The sequence below is a fragment of the Lathyrus oleraceus genome, chromosome 1 (assembly GCF_024323335.1).
Source record: "Lathyrus oleraceus cultivar Zhongwan6 chromosome 1, CAAS_Psat_ZW6_1.0, whole genome shotgun sequence".
Taxonomy (NCBI): domain Eukaryota; kingdom Viridiplantae; phylum Streptophyta; class Magnoliopsida; order Fabales; family Fabaceae; genus Lathyrus; species Lathyrus oleraceus.
In genome coordinates this window covers 97,143,181-97,162,705 of record NC_066579.1, presented here as the reverse complement: position 1 = coordinate 97,162,705, position 19,525 = coordinate 97,143,181, and the positions used below count along the sequence as shown (strand labels likewise).

The 19,525-nt window shown below is 34.9% G+C and overlaps 1 protein-coding gene across 2 annotated transcripts in view; it reads left to right on the top strand.

Moving 5' to 3' along the window:
• Positions 1 to 454: 454 nt before the first annotated feature.
• The window catches only part of LOC127119062 (nuclear pore complex protein GP210), a 34,696-nt gene continuing 15,625 nt past the window's right edge, over positions 455 to 19,525 (top strand). Inside the window, exons 1-22 of one of the 2 annotated variants that reach the window (XR_007802586.1) lie at positions 455 to 876; positions 1,299 to 1,564; positions 1,900 to 2,066; positions 2,171 to 2,387; positions 3,399 to 3,745; positions 5,667 to 5,846; positions 6,063 to 6,192; positions 6,286 to 6,434; positions 7,628 to 7,739; positions 7,837 to 8,423; positions 8,777 to 8,900; positions 8,982 to 9,256; positions 10,039 to 10,146; positions 10,319 to 10,381; positions 11,991 to 12,182; positions 12,669 to 12,728; positions 14,078 to 14,146; positions 14,341 to 14,487; positions 14,588 to 14,707; positions 15,384 to 15,503; positions 16,205 to 16,360; positions 16,446 to 16,508. Coding sequence is in view for 1 of the 2 variants with exons in the window: in XM_051049279.1 (XP_050905236.1) it covers positions 677 to 876; positions 1,299 to 1,564; positions 1,900 to 2,066; positions 2,171 to 2,387; positions 3,399 to 3,745; positions 5,667 to 5,846; positions 6,063 to 6,192; positions 6,286 to 6,434; positions 7,628 to 7,739; positions 7,837 to 8,423; positions 8,777 to 8,900; positions 8,982 to 9,256; positions 10,039 to 10,146; positions 10,319 to 10,381; positions 11,991 to 12,182; positions 12,669 to 12,728; positions 14,078 to 14,146; positions 14,341 to 14,487; positions 14,588 to 14,707; positions 15,384 to 15,503; positions 16,205 to 16,360; positions 16,446 to 16,508 (3,852 nt within the window). In the remaining variant the exon portion in view is untranslated. The remainder of the gene's footprint in view (positions 877 to 1,298; positions 1,565 to 1,899; positions 2,067 to 2,170; positions 2,388 to 3,398; positions 3,746 to 5,666; positions 5,847 to 6,062; positions 6,193 to 6,285; positions 6,435 to 7,627; positions 7,740 to 7,836; positions 8,424 to 8,776; positions 8,901 to 8,981; positions 9,257 to 10,038; positions 10,147 to 10,318; positions 10,382 to 11,990; positions 12,183 to 12,668; positions 12,729 to 14,077; positions 14,147 to 14,340; positions 14,488 to 14,587; positions 14,708 to 15,383; positions 15,504 to 16,204; positions 16,361 to 16,445; positions 16,509 to 19,525) is intronic. The other variant, XM_051049279.1, reaches the window with a different exon arrangement.

The following is a 19,525-nucleotide window of genomic DNA, read 5'->3' as shown; positions in this document are numbered from 1 at the left end:
TTACTTAAGAAATCAATTACTATATTTTATTTTTAAACAATTTTTGTCTTGCATTCCCAATTTTGCTCAATAAAGAGCTGAATTGTATTTTTTAATTTTAATATTTGGCATTTTACAGATTATTATATTTATTAATACATAAATGAAAATAACCCAGAAACATTTCATCATTGTTTTCGGAATATTTCTTCTTCCTTGTCTAACTTTTTCCATTATCTTCTTCCTTCCCTATGTGTGTTTATATAAATATACACAAAACGAAAGAAGTAAAAATCTACACTAATACAATCAAAGTTGTTTAAAAACTATTAGAGAGATTGATGTAGTTTAGCCTAATATTAATTAATATTGATGATTGATCACTTGCGTTTATATAAATATACATACTCAATCACTTTTAACTAAGTTTCTTAATCAACAAAAAGTTAATTAGTTTTAATTTATGATAATGATCGGAGAGATTAACTGAAAATTTACTAAGTTAAACTTATACTTTCCATTTTAGTATGTTGAAAAAAACACAAATTCTCTCTTTCCACACACTGCTTAATCACACTGTTACTTTTGCGCGTTCCATTGCTTCACTAAAACCCTAAACCCCAAAACCTCACTTCTTCATCTCTCACATTCTTTCTCTCCTCTCCGCGCAATGCAAAATCCCTAAACGCGAAAAAGGATGGAGAAGAAGAACATGGCGCTTTTTTCGCTGAGTTGTGCAGTAATGGTAATTACTGCGTTTGTAGAACACGCTGCTTCATCATCACCACCGCATGCTTCTTCTGGTCCTCACATCGCTGATGTTAACCTTCTTTTACCTCCCAAAATGACTTTCCCTGTTGAATATAGACTTCAAGGAAGTGACGGTTGCTTCAAATGGTTACTTTCTATTTCCATTTTTTGTTTTTTGACTGAATGATGAAGTACTTTTTATCACATTTGGTTAAACTGATGTTTGAGGCAGAATGGATTTTAATTTTAAGCAACTTAACGTCTTTCTTTTATGTTAAACAGTGATTTCTTCAATCAAACTTTATTTTGAAGGTTGCAGATGGTTGTTTAAGGCATGTTATCTGTAAATTGTTTATCATTTCATGAGCAAATAGCTTGAGAATGTTTTTGGGTGGAGGCTCACTTTTGATTTTTGAATTAAGAGAGTTGTATAATGTATTAATGGGGATATTTAATTTCTATGTGGTGTTCATTGATTCGATTTGGCTGTGAATTGTTATTCCTTGTTATTGATATCATCTTGATGATTATGCAGTTACTTATTTGTTTGTTTGGGGTAATATTGTTAGGTCATGGGATCATCATGATATTCTGTCTGTTTTGCCTGAGTATAATTCAAGCCACAAGTGCTCAACTAGTGCGAGGCTGCGATCTATTGCCCCTTACAGTGGTCGGAAGGAGACAGCTGTTTATGCTACGGATGTGAAAACTGGAATTGTGATTCGCTGCAAGGTCTTCATTGACAACATATCCAGAATCCAGATATTTCATAATTCTATTAAGCTTGATTTAGACGGGCTTGCTACATTGCACGTCCGCGCCTTCGACAATGAAGGTATTTTTCAAGTGCATATATTGGAAATTTTGTACTTCAGACCGTGGCTCTTAATTCGCTGTAAACCTTTTTGATACGGTTGGTTTTACTAATATTGCGCTATTGATTTTGCAATTATGCTTCATTGGCCATATTTTCTCTTGAAATCTTTCACACGATGAGAGAAGCTGTGAGAAAACTTGCATCTTTAATAAACAAAAGATGACATCAGCTATTAGACACAATTGCCTTTAGCTTAACAATTTTTTATTAGTTTCAAGATTATCATATTTTCCTCCTTGAGTCTAGGTCTGACAGACAGGAATTTTTTATTAAACTTCTCTATTGTGCTGCAGAAAATGTATTTTCCTCATTAGCTGGCTTACAGTTCATGTGGAGCCTTATGCCTGAAGCCAATGGACTACCTTATCGGCTTGTTAATGTTCCTATAAAGGATTCTCCCCTCAGTGATTGCGGGGGACTCTGTGGTGACTTAGACGTACAGATAAAACTTGAAGATGATGTAAGTTTGCTACTAGCTGATTTGAATGTGTTAGATCACTTTGCTATAACTAATGATGCATATTCAATATTATATCCAACCTTTTGTTTGATCCTGTTTTGCAGGGTGTATTTTCAGATCTTTTTGTAGTAAAGGGAATTGAGATTGGCCATGAAATTGTGTCGGTGCATATGCTTGAGCCACAGTTACATAATTTGGCTGATGAGATTCTTCTCACTGTTGCTGAAGCTATGTCACTTGATCCTCCCTCACCAGTTTTTGTCCTTGTTGGTGCAGTCATTCCCTACACCCTTAAAGTTATCCGCGGAAATATTCCTCAAGGTTTTCTCAATTTTTTATTTTTCATTTGATTCTTTCCGGTAGACTTTTAAAGTTGTAATTCTTTCATTTTTGCGCTTATGCTAATATCTGTCAAAATAGGAATACAGTTGTCCATTTATAGGTGCAGGCTTTTTATTTTTCTGTAATATATAAGTGTTCACGATCTCTTGCACTGCGTTCCTTTTCACCCAGAGTTCCTTTTCTGTTTAAAACAAACTACTGTAGTGAAATTTAACTTCTTATTGCATGGATAAACAGATTTGAGCATACTCATTTTATGAAATCTTTCTTTATACTATTTTTGCTACTTTATTCCCTCTGGGAGTCAACCAGCTATCTGACCTGACAGTTTCTGTGGATGCCAAATTAACAGAAATATCGGGATGAGTTTCCAACAGTATACTCTTACACTGTCCAAAAATTTTCTTTTATGCTTCGGTTCTAATTGTCAAACACCGTCCCAATGTGATTTTTTTTTGGATATAGACGGAAATGGCCTCCTGATTTTGTGTGGTTTTTTTTAAACCTAATTTAGAAGTTTTCTTTTGGGGTATAGAAGAAATAACAAGGGGTTAGGTAATTTGGCTTTTTGCTGGTGCTTGGTGTGTTTAAGTGAAGCAAAGGGATAATTACCAGAACTTTGTCTGTTGTGCAGAGGGACTGGTTTGCTTGTTTGACCTTATTCTTTTCTTTCACCGATAGCTTTTCCTCTTTAGGAGGGTTCCCGATCCTCCATCTTTGTTTTCATTTTAATCTTTTATGTGGACAGAAACTAATGTCACAACTAATGCTTGGTGCTAGCACCATAGTGGCAATCAGTCAAGGCATAATATCTAGTCTTTTCTCTGGGTTTTAGTCAATGGTTGAAACTTGCAATACTGCAAAACTTCTGATAAGTTTAGACAAATGTTTTGTGCTCTATCCCTTCATACAAATGGTTTGTGTATATTTGTTTTTGATATGATATTATCAATAGTCTTACCACCAATATCTTTCTTTTGCATTTTTTAGCGGTTACTTTACCTTCACCACATCATCAGTGGTCTGCCTCAAATGCTTCGGTTGCTCAGGTTGGCTCGAAGACAGGATCAGCGTATGCATGGAACTTGGGGACGACAGCTATCATAGTTGAAGATACAAGGGTTTCTGGCCATGTGCAAGTTTCTTCACTAAATGTGGTTCTGCCAGCTTCTTTATCTTTATATATAACACCTTTGTCTAGTTCTGGTGATCCTTTGGAAGAAATTGAATCTATTCCTCTAATGGCACGTTGGTATGTTGTATCTGGCCGTCAATATCTTATCCAAATAAAGGTTTTTGCACATGCTCATGGCACACAAGAGATTTATATTACAGAGGTAGTTTGCATTATTCTACTTTGACTACTTTAATATCAATGGTAAAGCATGTGTATTTTGACATATTAGATTTTCTTCTCTGATCTTCATCTATCCTATATATTTTGTGTTGAGATTTTAAGCAACTTTTCTTAATCTTTATGGTAGCAGTAGCATTTCTCTTCCGTCTGCATAATAAATTATTTTTTACCTCCCAAAGTTTGCCATATTTTCAAAGAAAAAATTGCATCAGGAAAAAGGATTCTAGGAGTAGTTTAACAATCGTGCTTCAGTTGTATGAATTTATTGTTTGAATTGTATTGCTTTCTGATAGAAATTGATAGTATATTCAGGAAATAGGTGAAATTTCTTGAAGAAATTGTCTCTCACAGTTACACTAGAGCAGTATAGCTCAAGTCACGAAAAAGAAACGAAAGAAAACAGGATTAACAATGCAGAAAAAGGAAATACCCACCAGAGCTCTAAGATAAGATGCAATCTTTGCTGCCTAGGCAATTGCGTTACAAATCCCTCACTAATTCTGTTCTGCCTCTCCACTACCATCTCCCTTTTCTATAACACGGCCTCCACAATATTTGGCATTGTTGCAGAATATACATCTCCAATCTCCTCTTTCCATGTGGATATTCTCTGCATATTACAATTTGTCAGTTTCCGCCCATGCCATTCCACATCCAGCCCATTTGTGTCCATATTTGTAACACTATAAACGACTTGGTTACTACCTGAAACAATTGGTTCTAAAACTTTTTTCTGGTATGATAGTTTATGGTAAGAATAAGCGCCCCGTTACACGACTAGGGCATGCCACAAACTTCAAGCAGGCTTACAATGGCAGTTAAGTTAGGGATGACCTGCCTTTGAAGGACCACCATTTACATAAGACCTTTGTGTTGATGATATCCACTCCTGCTAGTTGAGTCTAGTCAACCCTTGTTTGCTTAGACACTATTTTTAAACAAGGCAAAGGGGCTGATGCTTTTAAAAAATTGTCTTACTATCAAGTGCTATCTTTCTCTATTAAGTGTTCCATGTGGATATTCTCTGCATATTACAATTTGTCAGTTTCTGCCCATGCCATTCCACATCCAGCCCATTTGTGTCCATATTTGTAACACTATAAACCACTTGGTTACTACCTGAAACAATTGGTTCTAAAACTTTTTTCTGGTATGATAGTTTATGGTAAGAATAAGCGCCCCGTTACACGACTAGGGCATGCCACAAACTTCAAGCAGGCTTACAATGGCAGTTAAGTTAGGGATGACCTACCTTTGAAGGACCACCATTTACATAAGACCTTTGTGTTGATGATATCCACTCCTGCTAGTTGAGTCTAGTCAACCCTTATTTGCTAAAACACTATTTTTTAAACAAGGCAAAGGGGCTGATGCTTTTAAAAAATTGTCTTACTATCAAGTGCTATCTTTCTCTATTAAGTGTAGCATTCAACCTTGCCTGTTGACATCAAGTAATGTGGTCATGGGCCTCATGGCAATATGATACTTTTAGTTTACAACACTTTTCTTATTTTTTCTGTTACAAATTATACGTGTTAAGAAATGTGGTCGGGCCTAACTCAACCCTAAAAGACCTGCTTGTTGGATGAGGATTGCCCCCACTTATAAAGACATGTTCAAGCCATATAATGTCCGATGTGGGACTCTTAACACACCCCTTCATGTCCAGGACTGGACATTTGGACCGTGAAAATAAATGGTGGTGGATGACCCGATAGCGGAAATCTACCGGATCTTAAACGAGGCTCTTGATACCATGTTAAGAAATGTGGTTGGGAGTCTTAACAATACACATGTATTGGGAATTTCATTTTTAGTCATTCTTTCCTATATTATATGGATTGCTTTTGTGCCTTTCTTTTGATAGTTTTTCATTCATAACATTCTTCGTTGTGTTGCAGAGTGATGATGTTAAGGTTGATGATTACCAGTCGGATTATTGGAGAACTGTGCCGGTTTCAAATGATATCGCCTTAAAACATGGTTGGCGGAATACTAAAATCTTGAAAGCTTATTCTCCAGGACTTGGAAATTTGGCAGCTTCTGTGAACTATCTTGGTGGTGCCAATGACAAAAAGGAGGTGATCTCTCTTTCTTTGAGGCTTTCTTATGGAAGCATATTGTTTGTTTATGTTCTCCTTGATATTTTTTAGCCTCCTATGCACCATATGTTTCTTTATGGTCATTTCATATTTCTTCGCTGGTTGAGGTTGGATAGAGGCTTTTTGTTGCTTTATAGTATTACGAACATTCTATTACTTTTTTTGAGGACTTACATTGTTTTTGGGACCTTGTAGACTATCACAGTTGTTCAAGAAATCATGGTCTGTGATAAAGTAAAGTTAACATTGGGTAATGAAAGTGGAATAATTTTACTGCCGTGGGCCCCTGGTGTTTATCAGGATGCTGAGTTAAAGGCTGTAGGAGGTTGGAAGCTTTTTCTATTTGCTCCAATATGAAGTGACTAGCTTATTCCTGGTATTTGTGCTTATACTTTTTTGACCCAACCACCTGCTGTAGGTTGTGCAAAGGCAGCAAGTGATTACAAATGGTTGTCTTCAGACATATCTACTGTATCTGTCTCAGCTTCCGGTACTATCCAGGCAAAAAAGCTTGGAAAAGCTACGATTAAAGTGCTATCTGTATATGATTCACTAAATTATGATGAGGTAATATTATTAATAACTTCAGTAAAGACTGTAATGTTTGGGTCTGTAAGCCCAAATCTAGCAACATAAATTTGCATCTGTTCCTATGTTATATAATATGCTATTTGAATTTATGAATGTTGTTTGGTTGGGGGGGGGGGGTAATATGCTACTCCCTCCGTTCCTTTTCAAGTGTCATTTTTTTGATTTTTTACACATATCAAGAAAGCTAATAATTATTGTTACTTTTTAAACAACAATTCTCATTTTACCTATAATACCCTTAATTATTTATTACATTTATTTTACTTTTTCTCTCTCTGTAATAATTACCTAGGGGTAATTTTGACAAAAGTGCATTTAATACTACCTAGAACTTTACAAGTGACAATTAAAAAGAAATAAAAATTTATCAAGAAAATGACACTTAAAAAGGAACGGAGGGAGTATTTGCTAAGGATATTGGCTGGGCAGGCTGTAGTCATTACTCAAAATTGTGCTCACTTCTACCATATGTGCCTTGTTTGTGAGTTCATTCCAGTACACTTCATTCCTTTCTAAATGGCATCTATATCTTGGTTCTTACCAAGCAACATTCCAAATATTGTCCCCCTAATCCATGTTTTACTCTCGAAAATCCGAGTTTTCTGTCTGAATTTGATGAATTCCTTCTTGCTTGGTGGTGGATCCCTTCCCTTGTTATTGAGGCATTTTTGTGATAGCTTGTGTAGATTGATGTGTGATTCCCTTGTTGTTTTAATCATGCAGTTGGTACTTGTCAGTATGTTTCTAATGTCTTCTGTCTAGAGTCTAGCTATTTCATTGATTTCAATAAGTTTGTCAGATTCTAATCTGATTACACAGACATGAATGGGATGATTATAATTTTTGATACATATTTCTGTGTTTTATTCGCTTTATATGTTGAATAATATCACATATGTGTTTTTTTTGCTATCACGATGACACTAGGAAGGTTTTTCTGTAAAAGTAGGAAAAACATAATCACAATCGAAGAGTCTGGTTTATTTTCTGATGATAGCTGATGATTTTTCTCAAATATTACAAAAGTGTTTTCTCTGAGACATTCTGTGTCATTTATGTATTTATTACTTTTGATCCACATATAAAATATTCATAAACTTACTATGAATTGCTATGGATATCTATACAATTCTTCCATGTTTTTATTTTGTAATTTTATTTTCTTATAGGTCTTGGTTGAAGTATCCACTCCATCTTCTATGATTATGCTTCACAATTTTCCTGTAGAAACTGTTGTTGGATCTCATCTTCAAGCTGCGGTGACAATGAAAACAGCAAATGGTGATACCATATTTTAGGATATTTTAAAGTTTCCTTTTCATTACACTAAAGGCAAAACTGTTTGATATTTTTGGTTACATGGATGTTTCACGTGCAGGTGCGTTTTTCTACAGATGTGATGCCTTCAATTCTTTGATAAAGTGGAAAGCTGGAAGTGAGTCTTTTGTAATTGTCAATGCATCTCAGGAGTTGTCATACTTGGAAACAGTGCCAAATAGTCAGGTCCATCCATCAGATGATGGTTTTCCCTGTTCTTGGACTTACATACATGCTTCTAATACTGGTCAAGCTTTAATCCATGCCATACTTTCTAAGGAATATCACCAATTCAGTAATGGTCCTGTTGTCTTAAAAGCTTCTTTACGTATTGCGGCATATCTACCCTTTATCGTAAGCCAGGCAGGTGATGGAAACCACTTTGGTGGTTACTGGCTTGACTTGGCTCAAGCCGAAAATAATAAGCAATGGCATAACTTGGAGGAGCTATATCTTGCCCCTGGGACAAATTTAGACTTATTACTTGTTGGTGGACCTGAACCATGGAACAAACATGTTGATTTTATTGAAACTGTGGATGTTTTGGGTGGAGAGAATGCTCTGACAGATGATGGAGTTCTTGTGCATCGAATATCCGACAACAATAGGACATTGTACAGGGTTTTATGTCAAACACTGGGAACCTTTGTAAGTTTCAGTATTCTTTTCTTATTAGAAAGTATTCTAGTGTCAGTATAGTGCTTTTGTGCAACAATAGTCACTTAGCTTGTCTAGTTAGTTTAGTGGCTGCAACAAAATTCTTTAGTAACTTGTAACATAATTTTATTCATCTCAGATATAACAGTATATACTATATACAACTGTAAATAGTTATAGAAACTGGTAGCTATATGAAGATGGTAGAGAATAGTAAATTTATTACTTAGATATCTCAATACTCTATTTTCTCTCATTTTCCTTCAGTCTCTTCTTGATACCCCTGGTATTTTAAAAATAAGCCAGGAGTCAGAAAATAATAACTTTTGTTTCAAATGATTCAGAAACTGCTTTTCAGACGTGGAAATTTGGTTGGAGATGATCATCCCCTGCCTTCTGTAGCTGAAGCTTGGCTTCCAGTGATATGTAGCATTCCTTCTTCTATTGTACTTATAGCTGATGAGTCAGGTAGGCGTTTCACATAGTTTTAATAACTGACAAGAGTTTTTTTTATAGATTTCTGTCTCTTGATTGAATCATTCTTTCCAGTGAATGAAAATGAAATTATTAGAGCAGCCGCCCAAGCTGAGCGCGGTTCACGGAGACTTCGTGATACCCCTATTACTGTGGCAAATGGGCGCACTATTCGAACATCCGCGGCTGGTCTTAGTGCTTCTGGAAAAGTTTTTGCTAACTCATCTTCTCTGAGTTTGAAGTGGGAACTTAGCAGCTGTGAGGGACTAGCATATTGGGATTACGCATTTGATATTATAAAGTCCAACAGTTGGGAGAGGTTTTTGGTCTTGCAAAATGAATCAGGATTGGTACTGAGAGATTTGATTCCTAATAACTTTGTCATTTTATTAACTGTCCAACCTTTTGACTGAATTTGACAATTTTTGGTAATTTAGTTGTGTGAAAACTACTAGTTTATTTTCATTTAAATTTGTGAACATTATTTTTTGCTTGTGCATGCCCTACTTGTACATGGCAGACAAGCTAAGTAAGTGTGCGTAAGCTCACAAAATGCCTTGGCCCCTCCTTCCTATTAACTAGTCATATGTTTATGTAGTTCTTTGATATAGTGTCTAGCCATTTAGGAAGTTGATATAAAGTTTCTTAGAGTGTAATACAACATGTTAGTTACTAAAATGTCATTCTTTAACTCTTGCATTAGACAATGAAGTGTAAAGGTAAAGATCTATGTTGGTGATTTTACACTATATTCACCTTACTAGCCTGTGGGAAATATTGATTATATTAATATGATAAACTTCACTTGCAAAATCATTTTGGCTGACAAAGGTCTAATTTCCCATTTCACGTGAAGGATGATATAAGGTTCCTTAACAGTTGAGTGACATCATCAGTACATGATTATAATCTCTGAATGCAAAAATCTGTCGAAGTTATGATTTAAGATATTTGTCGCAGAAATAGTTTGAAGTTTTGATTTGTCTTGTATAATGTATACGTGATGTGTAATATTCGTGTAAACTTATTTTCACTAATTGTTAAATTTTTTCAGTAAAGAATAAACATTATTTTACATATCTTGTTCTAGTGTATGGATAACTAAAGTGATCTTAAATGCTCTGGTTCTTAGTGCATTGTTCGTGCCACTGTTACTGGCTTTCTTGGTGGCCTGGGAGATGATACATTTCACCAGTTTCCTCAAACTGAAAATGTGCTTACAGATGCCATTCGTGTACAGGTACTATCGGTTGAAACTGGTTTATCAGACTGTGAATCTAGTTTTTTTACGTGATTAAAATTGAATCGTTTTAAGTTTCATCGTTAAGTTCTGCATCATCTCTCTGCAGTTGTTTTTTATTATCGCCTTGTCTTGAGAAGTTGTCTTATTTTATATTGGTGTTACAATGCAGCTTGTTTCTATGCTAAGAGTTGATCCGGAATTCAGCTTGATATATTTCAACCCTAATGCAAAGGTAACACTTGTAGAAAGCCATATCATCTTATATTCTAACACCTATAAATAGAGGTTGATGTTCAGTCTTTTATATCAAGTTATTATCCAATTATTCTCAATAATATTCGTAGTTCTTATTATTTCCTCATCTCTTTATTGAAAGTTCATAACTTCAACGGGTTTCTCTATGTCCGTTGATCACTATTTAAAGGGACTCACGAATTATGAATGGATTTTTATGAAAACAAGTCGAGGATAGCTCCAATTTTAGAAACAATGGCAGAGCCCACAATGTAACAATTATACAGCTGATAACCTCTTGTATTAATGAAAAATGATTCAAGATGGGAGGTTGAAATGGAGGAGGGTCTCAAGGGTTTTATGCGACACAAGTACCGCTCAAGCTGAAGGAAAAATTTCACCGACATCGATAAGACATGCGATGTTGTATGAGACAAAATGCTGGGCGGTTAAGAATCAACACGAGAATAAAGTGTAACATAGGTGGGGGTTGTGTTGGATGCGTGGCAAGACTAGATGTGATAGGATTAGAAATGACAATATTAGAGAGTGTTGGAGTAGCATCTATAGTAGAAAAGATGGTGGAAAATAGCAATGGTTTGGACATGTGGAAAGAAGATCTGTAGATTTTGTTGTTAGTAGGGTATATCAGATGGAGAGGAGTCAAGCAACTAGAGGTAGAGGTAGACCTAAAAACTATAAAAGAAACTATTAAGAAAGAACTCGAGATTAATGAATTGGATAGAGAAATGGTTTGTCTTTGGTAGAACATTATGGCGTTATTTGATCCACGTAGCCGACCCCATTTAGTTGGATAAGGCTTGTTGGTTGTTGTTGTTATTGTTGTATACAACACCGTTTAACTATGTTCTTTCTCTTCTTACTCTTATCTAATGGTATTGGAGCCCACATGTCCAGAATCAAAACCTGGTCTGATACCATATGAAATAAGAGGAAGTCCTAAGAAAACTATAGGCCCAACTACCATGAGAGAGACCTAGAATTAAATGGTCTAACTGTTGGGATGGTACATGATGGAATATTTTAATGTCATTTGATGAATGTAGCTGATCAGACCTTGCAAGAAAAGGTTTGATTGTTGATACTCTGAAGCATCAAATTATGCTAAAACACCAGAAATTATTCAAGTAAAATCCTGTATTAATTTTACCATGAGAGAGACCTAGAATTAAATGGTCTAACTGTTGGGATGGTACATGATGGAATATTTTAATGTCATTTGATGAATGTAGCTGATCAGACCTTGCAAGAAAAGGTTTGATTGTTGATACTCTGAAGCATCAAATTATGCTAAAACACCAGAAATTATTCAAGTAAAATCCTGTATTAATTTTACCTAGACAATTGGTGATTTTTTGTGTAAGGTATATTTGTGTTATAGGCTATTTTTGTGTGGGGGGTGGGGGTTCTCCTCTCCTCTGTCACAATGCAGGTCTGTCTTCCATGGTAGCCTAATTTTCTTTTTCGTGCTCATACTTGTGTTGCAAGTATGTCTTGCATAATGGTTATTGCGCATGAAATTAAATTGTTATTACATTTCAGCAGAACTTATAGACTTTTTTACTATATTGTATGTCCACCTTCAGGTAAATTTGTCAATCACAGGAGGGAGCTGTTTCTTGGAAGCCGTGACAAATGATTCTCAAGTTGTGGAAGTTACTCAACCACAAACAGGATTAGAATGTCAACAACTGATTTTGTCCCCTAAAGGATTAGGGATTGCTAATCTAACTTTATATGACATGGGGCTTACTCCCCCATTAAGAGCATCTGCACTTGTAAGCTCTATTTTCAATCTATTTTAAATTGCTTGAAATTTAAGGAAAATGCTTGGTGTTTGTTTGATAAGACTATTTTGCAGATATTTTCGTAGTTATGAGCCCTCATTATGAGCCCTCGTCTGTCAGAATGACTAATTTTCAATCACCTTTTTTCCTGCATGCTTGTGACATTTATTTTTGTCTGCCAAACCACATTTTTTGTCCTGTCATTCAAACCTAAATATCAATACAAAATCTTGAACTTGGCCATACCAAATTTTGATCTTTCCCCCTAATGGGAAAATATTCTTGTTGTTATTGTCTAGTGCTGTCCTCAATTCAGTGATTAAAGCATGTGATCTTGTAGGAAAGTTTATTGACTTGTTTAGGAGTTCAAAACTTGCTTTAGTTTTTATCAATCTTTACTGAAACACGACATGAACAGTTCTCATGATCGAATGATGTTGTTTAATGTTCGGTGCTTTTAATGGTTGAATGTTACAGGTCCAGGTTGCCGATATAGAATGGATTCAGATCACGTCAGGAGAAGAAATTAGCCTAATGGTATGCCTTTTCTATTGTATTTTGGTTTAAAATGGCGTAATTATGATATTTTAGTGGATGGCCATATATGCAGCACATATTGACTTCACTAAATAACAGGTAGAGAAAACCCAAAGAAAGGCTGAGTAACATTTTTTAGCCTGCTGAAACCCGACTTTTTATTAATAGTTCATTAGTAAAAAAATTAAGTATTTGATCCTCCATTGACTATCGTTTCTAGCTCTCAAGACTGTTGCAGGATTGGGTGTTTTCCTGCTTTCTTACACATCGAATCACTTTCACCACATGCTATAATGAATTATTTACTTCTTGGTTGGCAAATTGTGATAACTAAATCTCTCTTGTAATCTATCTAGGATAGTAAACATGCAAAGCACCAGTGTGAAAGAAATTGGGTCTTTTAATATGTGAAAGAAATGAAACATTTGTTAAAATAAGTTACTCAACCACACCTTGATTGCATTCCGCTTAAATCTTCTTTCACCAGTGTTAAAGAAGGGATATTTTGTTATAGGTTCAGCTGGTATAAAGAGATATGAAACAGAGACAAGCAAAATATTTATTTGGGCAAAGGATATCCCTAGAATCTTATTACTTTATCTTGCTGTGGTGGCCTGGAAGTCTACAAGTAGACATGAGGGTGAGTTTGAGATCTCCTTAATTAATTCCTCACTGAGCCACTAAATGCCTACCTACTTTACTGATCCATTATTTATAGATTTCAATCACATTTATTGTTAGTTAGCCCCCTTCTCCTTGTTGCCATTCCTTGTATATTTTACCATCTACTGGATCCCCCTTCTCCTTAAACCTTGACTAGGTTTGTTGCTGCTTTTCATCCCAGACCCATAAAGCTTTGAGCCACTTTATGGATAAAATGTGTGTTCTGTAGTGAAGGGGAGCCTTGACACAATGGTTGGAAATGTTGCCATGTGTCTAGAAGGTCATGGGTTAAAATCATGGACTTAGTCTCTTGCAAATGTAGGTTGGATTGCCTACAATAGATTCTCAATGGATCCGCGCCCCTTCCTCGACCCAGCTTGTGGGAGCTTTATAGCACTAGTTTGCTCCTTTTGTTATACTGTGTATCATACATACTTAGCTTTCCTAAATAGTGTGTATAGCTTCTGGTTGAGAGCAAGAATTGTATGTAAATGAAAAAAATTTCCTGGCATTATTACTGTACAGTGTCTATATGTATTAAAATAAAAAAACACGAAGCTCATTCCGACAAACTGAAATATTTACAGTTTCTATTCTCTTCTTTGTCATTTTAAATATGATTATTGACTACTGCACATGTATCCAACCTAGAATTTCAACAAAATATATTATTCTCATCTTTACAGGAAGGAAGTTTGCATACTATTGACTTATTGGCCGGTATAAATGGGGGAACCAGTTTTCATGCTTCCCAGGTTTGAATTGTTTAACCTATTAAATTTTGCTACAGGCAGTTTTTTGTGCATGGCATGTTTTTTACCTGATCTTGTGGGACATAATCTTTACTGCCTTATATATGGTCAACAAGATATAATAATAATAATAATAATAATAATAATAATAATAAATCATTATCATGGAAATTAATTATTGGGAAATTATGACGCAGTTTGTTTACATGAATATCCATGTTCATATTGAGGATACTATAATTGAGCTGCTGGATGCTGACAGTCTGTCTAGTCTTGTTGGTAGACATGTTAATGCACCGAGTTTTAAAATAAAGGGGAGATATCTTGGAATTACAACCCTCTATGTAAGTCTATTATCAATACCTTAAACCCGACTTTAATCTAAATAAAATATTTCCCGAATTTGTGAGAACTCAAAACTTGGTCATTGTTTATTGAAACCAGGTCAGTGCTATGCAACAGTTTGGACATGTAATACAAAGTCAGGCTATTAGGGTGGAAGTGTACAAAGCCCCAAGAATACACCCTCATGAAATTTTCCTGCTACCTGGTGCATCATATGTGGTATGCTCTAAAGTACTGGTGTTGTTTCTTTAGTACTAGTTTGACATGAAAATGCGGGCTTTGAAAGAATCACATACCATATTATTCTCTTCAATTAACGTTCTATTTTTCTGTTGGAAAAGGCAAAGTTGATTTCTTTCAGAAAAAAAGTGCATACATTTATTTCTAGGTTCACAATATGTAACATCTCTACTTATTTGTTTACTTTATGCCCTAAAATTTCTGTCACTAGTTTCAAGGTTAACTTAATGGTTCTAAGTCTAGAGTTATTTAAGGAGCTTGTGAAATTTTGAAAATGTACTTGTTCTTGAGCTAGTATGAAAAGTTAGTCGTAATAATAAATTTGTCAAATATTGGTGTTACTTTTACACATTTATCCCTACATTTAATGATATCATAAGAGAGAGAACATGAATTTACATTTCCCAATGGTAAGTCAAACATGGGCATTTTGTAACGGAATCATTAAGGCACATGAAATTTTGAAAAGGGTTTTGTATTATGGGACACAGAAAAAGTGGAAAAGGGACTTATAATTAGGGGCAAAGGGAGTATTGTTTTCTTTTGTGACTATTTATCTTCACAATTGGTTTTTTGATCTTGGGATACTGTAATTTCATAATTATTGGCACTATATTTTTCTCATTCTTTGATTTTTATTAAATTATTTGCTTAGCTTACTGTGGAAGGTGGCCCATCTCTTGGTGTTCATGTCGAATATGCAGTTGAAAATGATAAAATTGCAAGTATTGAAAGATATTCTGGACGGCTCTTGGCAAATTCTATTGGGAACACAGTAAGATGTTAAACCCTGCTCAGGGTTATTATTGTTCCATATTTTTTTTAATTTTTTTTTCTTTCAAATTTGCTGTGAATTATGCACAAAATATGTATAAGCACAGTTTAGCTGATTGTCAAGCATAAAATACATTCTTTTATGCATGTACAAAGATATGTTTTATGCTTAGGCTGATTGTGAGCTGTTGTATTTTAATAATTATGTTACTAGAACAGAAAACTTTCTGATGCAAAATAAGTTGTGCTGCTGGCACTCTCAGTCTTATAAAAACGGTTAATAGTAGTTTTCAACAGAGACAGCATCACATGCTTTGTTCTCATTTTATATTCTTTCATGTGTGGGCGTGTTAGTAATAGGTAAAATAGTAAAATACTATACCTTGCTGGACATACTATGTTTTTGTGTGTTTTGCTCTTAGATTAAGATAGAGTTGTTGTACTCCAAATTCTTTAAAGTTTCATAATTGATCTGTCATAAAAGAAAAATCATTATAAATTGTTCTCATGATCTTAATGATATTCTTCTGCACAAATAATCTCACTATTTCTTCTTTTGGGAACACGTGATAATATTTCTGTCGTATGGCTGTTTGCTTTCACATAAGCCAGAAAACTTTTTGTGGATTATGTATTTTATATTGAACATATCTGGTTTGTGAAAGATATAAGTTTGATCTAATACTGCATTACTATTGTCAGACAATTCTCGCCAGCCTGTTTGTGAACGGAAATACTGTGGTTTGTGAAGCAAGGAGTATTTTAAGGGTGGGAGTTTCATCTACTATCAAATTGCATATGCAGAGTGAACAACTAGGAGTTGGCCGCAAACTGCCAATTTATCCATTATTTCCTGAGGTAACAGTTACAAAAAGATATGGAACTTATCCCTTCTGTTGTATACTTCAAATGTTAATATTGACGACCTTTTTGGTTTTGCCAGGGAAATTTGTTTTCTTTCTATGAGCTATGTAAAAATTACCAGTGGACTGTTGAAGATGAAAAGGTTTTGCCTTTATTTTACTTGAATCTGAATATCCAAATTGATACTACTAATAAAAGTAATAAATACTATTAAGAGTCCCACATCGGATAATATATGGCCTGAACATGTGTTTATAAGTGGGGGACAATCCTCACTCTATCAACCGGTTTTGTAGGGTTGAGTTAGATCCAACTGCATTTTTTGATGCTATCGGGCCACCCACCATTTATTTCTACGTTCCAGTTGTCTAGTCCTGAGCGTGAGGATGTTAAGAGTCCCACATCGGATAATATATGATCAAAAGTGAGGGCAATCCTTATTCTACCAACCGGTTTTGTAGGGTTGAGAATATCTCAACATTCCCCTCGTAAGGGTTTATAAGCAAAATAAAACACATCTACTTAATTTCATTTTAGCATTTTATTCTCAAAATGCATCTTTTTCAATGTAAAATTAAATGCAAATTGCATTTAATTTACTTTCTCTCTAATTTTTTCAATTAACAACAACCACTTGAAATTATTTTTATACCTCCCAAAAAACATATTTCAAAAAAGACATAAATTTAAATTTTTTTAATACGTGTGAAAAATTGAGTTTTGCTTATAAATTGGTACGGAGGGAGTATGCAAGTAATCCGAGGTCTCCGAAGAGATTTTGTAAAGTGGTCAACAAGTTGATTCTTCGAATTGGCACATGAGATTTTGATGGCCCCGATGGTAATCTTCTCTCTAAGAAAGTGAAATTTTGGTATGCAGATAACAAATATCGTATACGAGGTCACGACACCAGGATCATGACATGTAACGCCAGAAACAAGTACACAAATAACAAATGTCGTATACGATGTCACGATACCAGGATTAGAACATGTCACACCAGAAACAATTACAGTGTTAAAGTAAAAAGCAGGAAGTAAATAACACAAGTCAATTGTTAACCCAGTTCGGTGCAACGTCACCTATATCTGGGGACATCCAAGCCAGGAAGGAAATTCACTATAATAGTATTAGTTTGAAGTTCTAAACAACCTCTGGTTTTACAAACTTCTCACCTAATCACTACCCTTGAAATTTCTATCTAAGACTCTTAGATATGAGATTCCTCTCACTTTCCTTCCATCACACAACAATGATAATAACTGAAAATAATCAAAGAACAAAAGACACACTTCCAATGAAACATAATATACTCTTGCTTAAAAGCTCATGAGTGATTCACAACTACAACTCAATAAACTCAGTCCAATTCAAGTATCAAAGAGATACTAGAATGACTCATAAATAACAGCGACAACTAAGCCCTAACAATGACAATTTCCAACACAACTTCTTTGTTTTCTTAGGTTTAGAATCACCCTTTAAATATCCCAAAATAGCCTGAGCTTTGGGCTAAAAAATCAACAGATACAAATCAAATCAAATCAAATCAAATGTCTCCTTAAATGTTGTAACATCTGTTTTGAATAATATCTAATCAAATCAAATCTGATGTCTCCTTAAATGTTTTGACATAGGAAACACACTCCCCCTCAAAGAAACAATCTTCACACAGAGAATAAAAAAAATAAGAGCACAACTCTACACTATCTACTCCCCCTTTTTAGCTAGAATATGACAAATCAAGCAGACATTCATCAATGACATTCAGGTGTCAGTAGAAGCATATGATTCATTCCTTGCTGGCTCAATGTTTGACTCAATGTCTTCCACATTTTCTGAAGCATCAGTCTGCACAGATGATGTTCTAACATGTTCATCGACATCAGCCCCTTTTACAATAATTGAATCATCAATCACAACATTAATGGATTCCTTCATGCCCTTGGTTCTGGAGTTAACCAAGAGATGTCCCTTTGAGATTCAGATGTCCCTTCAATCACACAACAATGATAACAACTGAAAACAATCAAAGAACAGAAGACACTTCCAATGAAACGAAATACACTCTTGCTTAAAAGCTCATGAGTGATTGACAATTACAACTCAATAAACTCAGTCCAATTCAAGTATCAAAGAGATACTAGAATGACTCATAAATAACAGTGACAACTAAGCCCTAACAATGACAATTTCTAGCGCAACTTCTTTGTTTTCTTAGGTTTAGAATCACCCTTTAAATATCCCAAAGTAGCCTGAGCTTCGGGCTAAAAAATCAACAGATACAAATCAAATCAGATCAAATCAAATCTAATGTCTCCTTAAGCGTTGTAACATCTGTTCTGCATAATATCTAATCAAATCAAATCTGATGTCTCCTTAAATGTTTTGACATCCATTATGCAGAATCAAATCTGATGTCTCCTTAAATGTTTTGACATCCATTCTACATAATCAAATCTAATGTTTCCTTAAATGTTTCGACATCCAGTCAACACAATCTTCTGCAGAATCAAATCAAATGTTTTCTTAAATATTTCGACATCCATTCTGCCCAATCTTTTGCAGAATCAAATCAAATTTAATCTAATGTTTCCTTAAATGTTTTGATAACCATTCTTAGGAAACATTGCACAGCTGAAACCGATCTTTGAGCTTCTAAAATACGCATTTTGAACCGCAAAATGCGTGAATCAAATCATCAAAGAATCTTCACTAAACACGCTGAAAAACAAATCTTCCAAGAAACTGAAACAACAATAGTCGTGGTGTTGTACAAGCATGTCAAAACATCGTGTCCAACATCTTGCTATTTCACTTGTTTTAACAAAATGTTGTCAATCATAAAACACAGAACTAACAATCTTCCCCTTTGACCAATTTTGGCTAAAACAACCTTTGCATCATATAGTTGGAGAAAAGATAAAACAATAGCAGTAATCACAAGCACAAAAACCAAACAACCAAACACTTGGTATAACAACAAGACATATCAAAGGCATGCGCAACAGAAATAAGTAGTAACCCCCCATTTATAAACTCATGTTCAGACCATATATTGTCCGATGTGGGACTCTTAACACACCCCCTCACGCTCAGGACTGGACATCTGGAGCGTGGAAATAAATGGTGGATGACCCGATAGCGGAAACCATAATA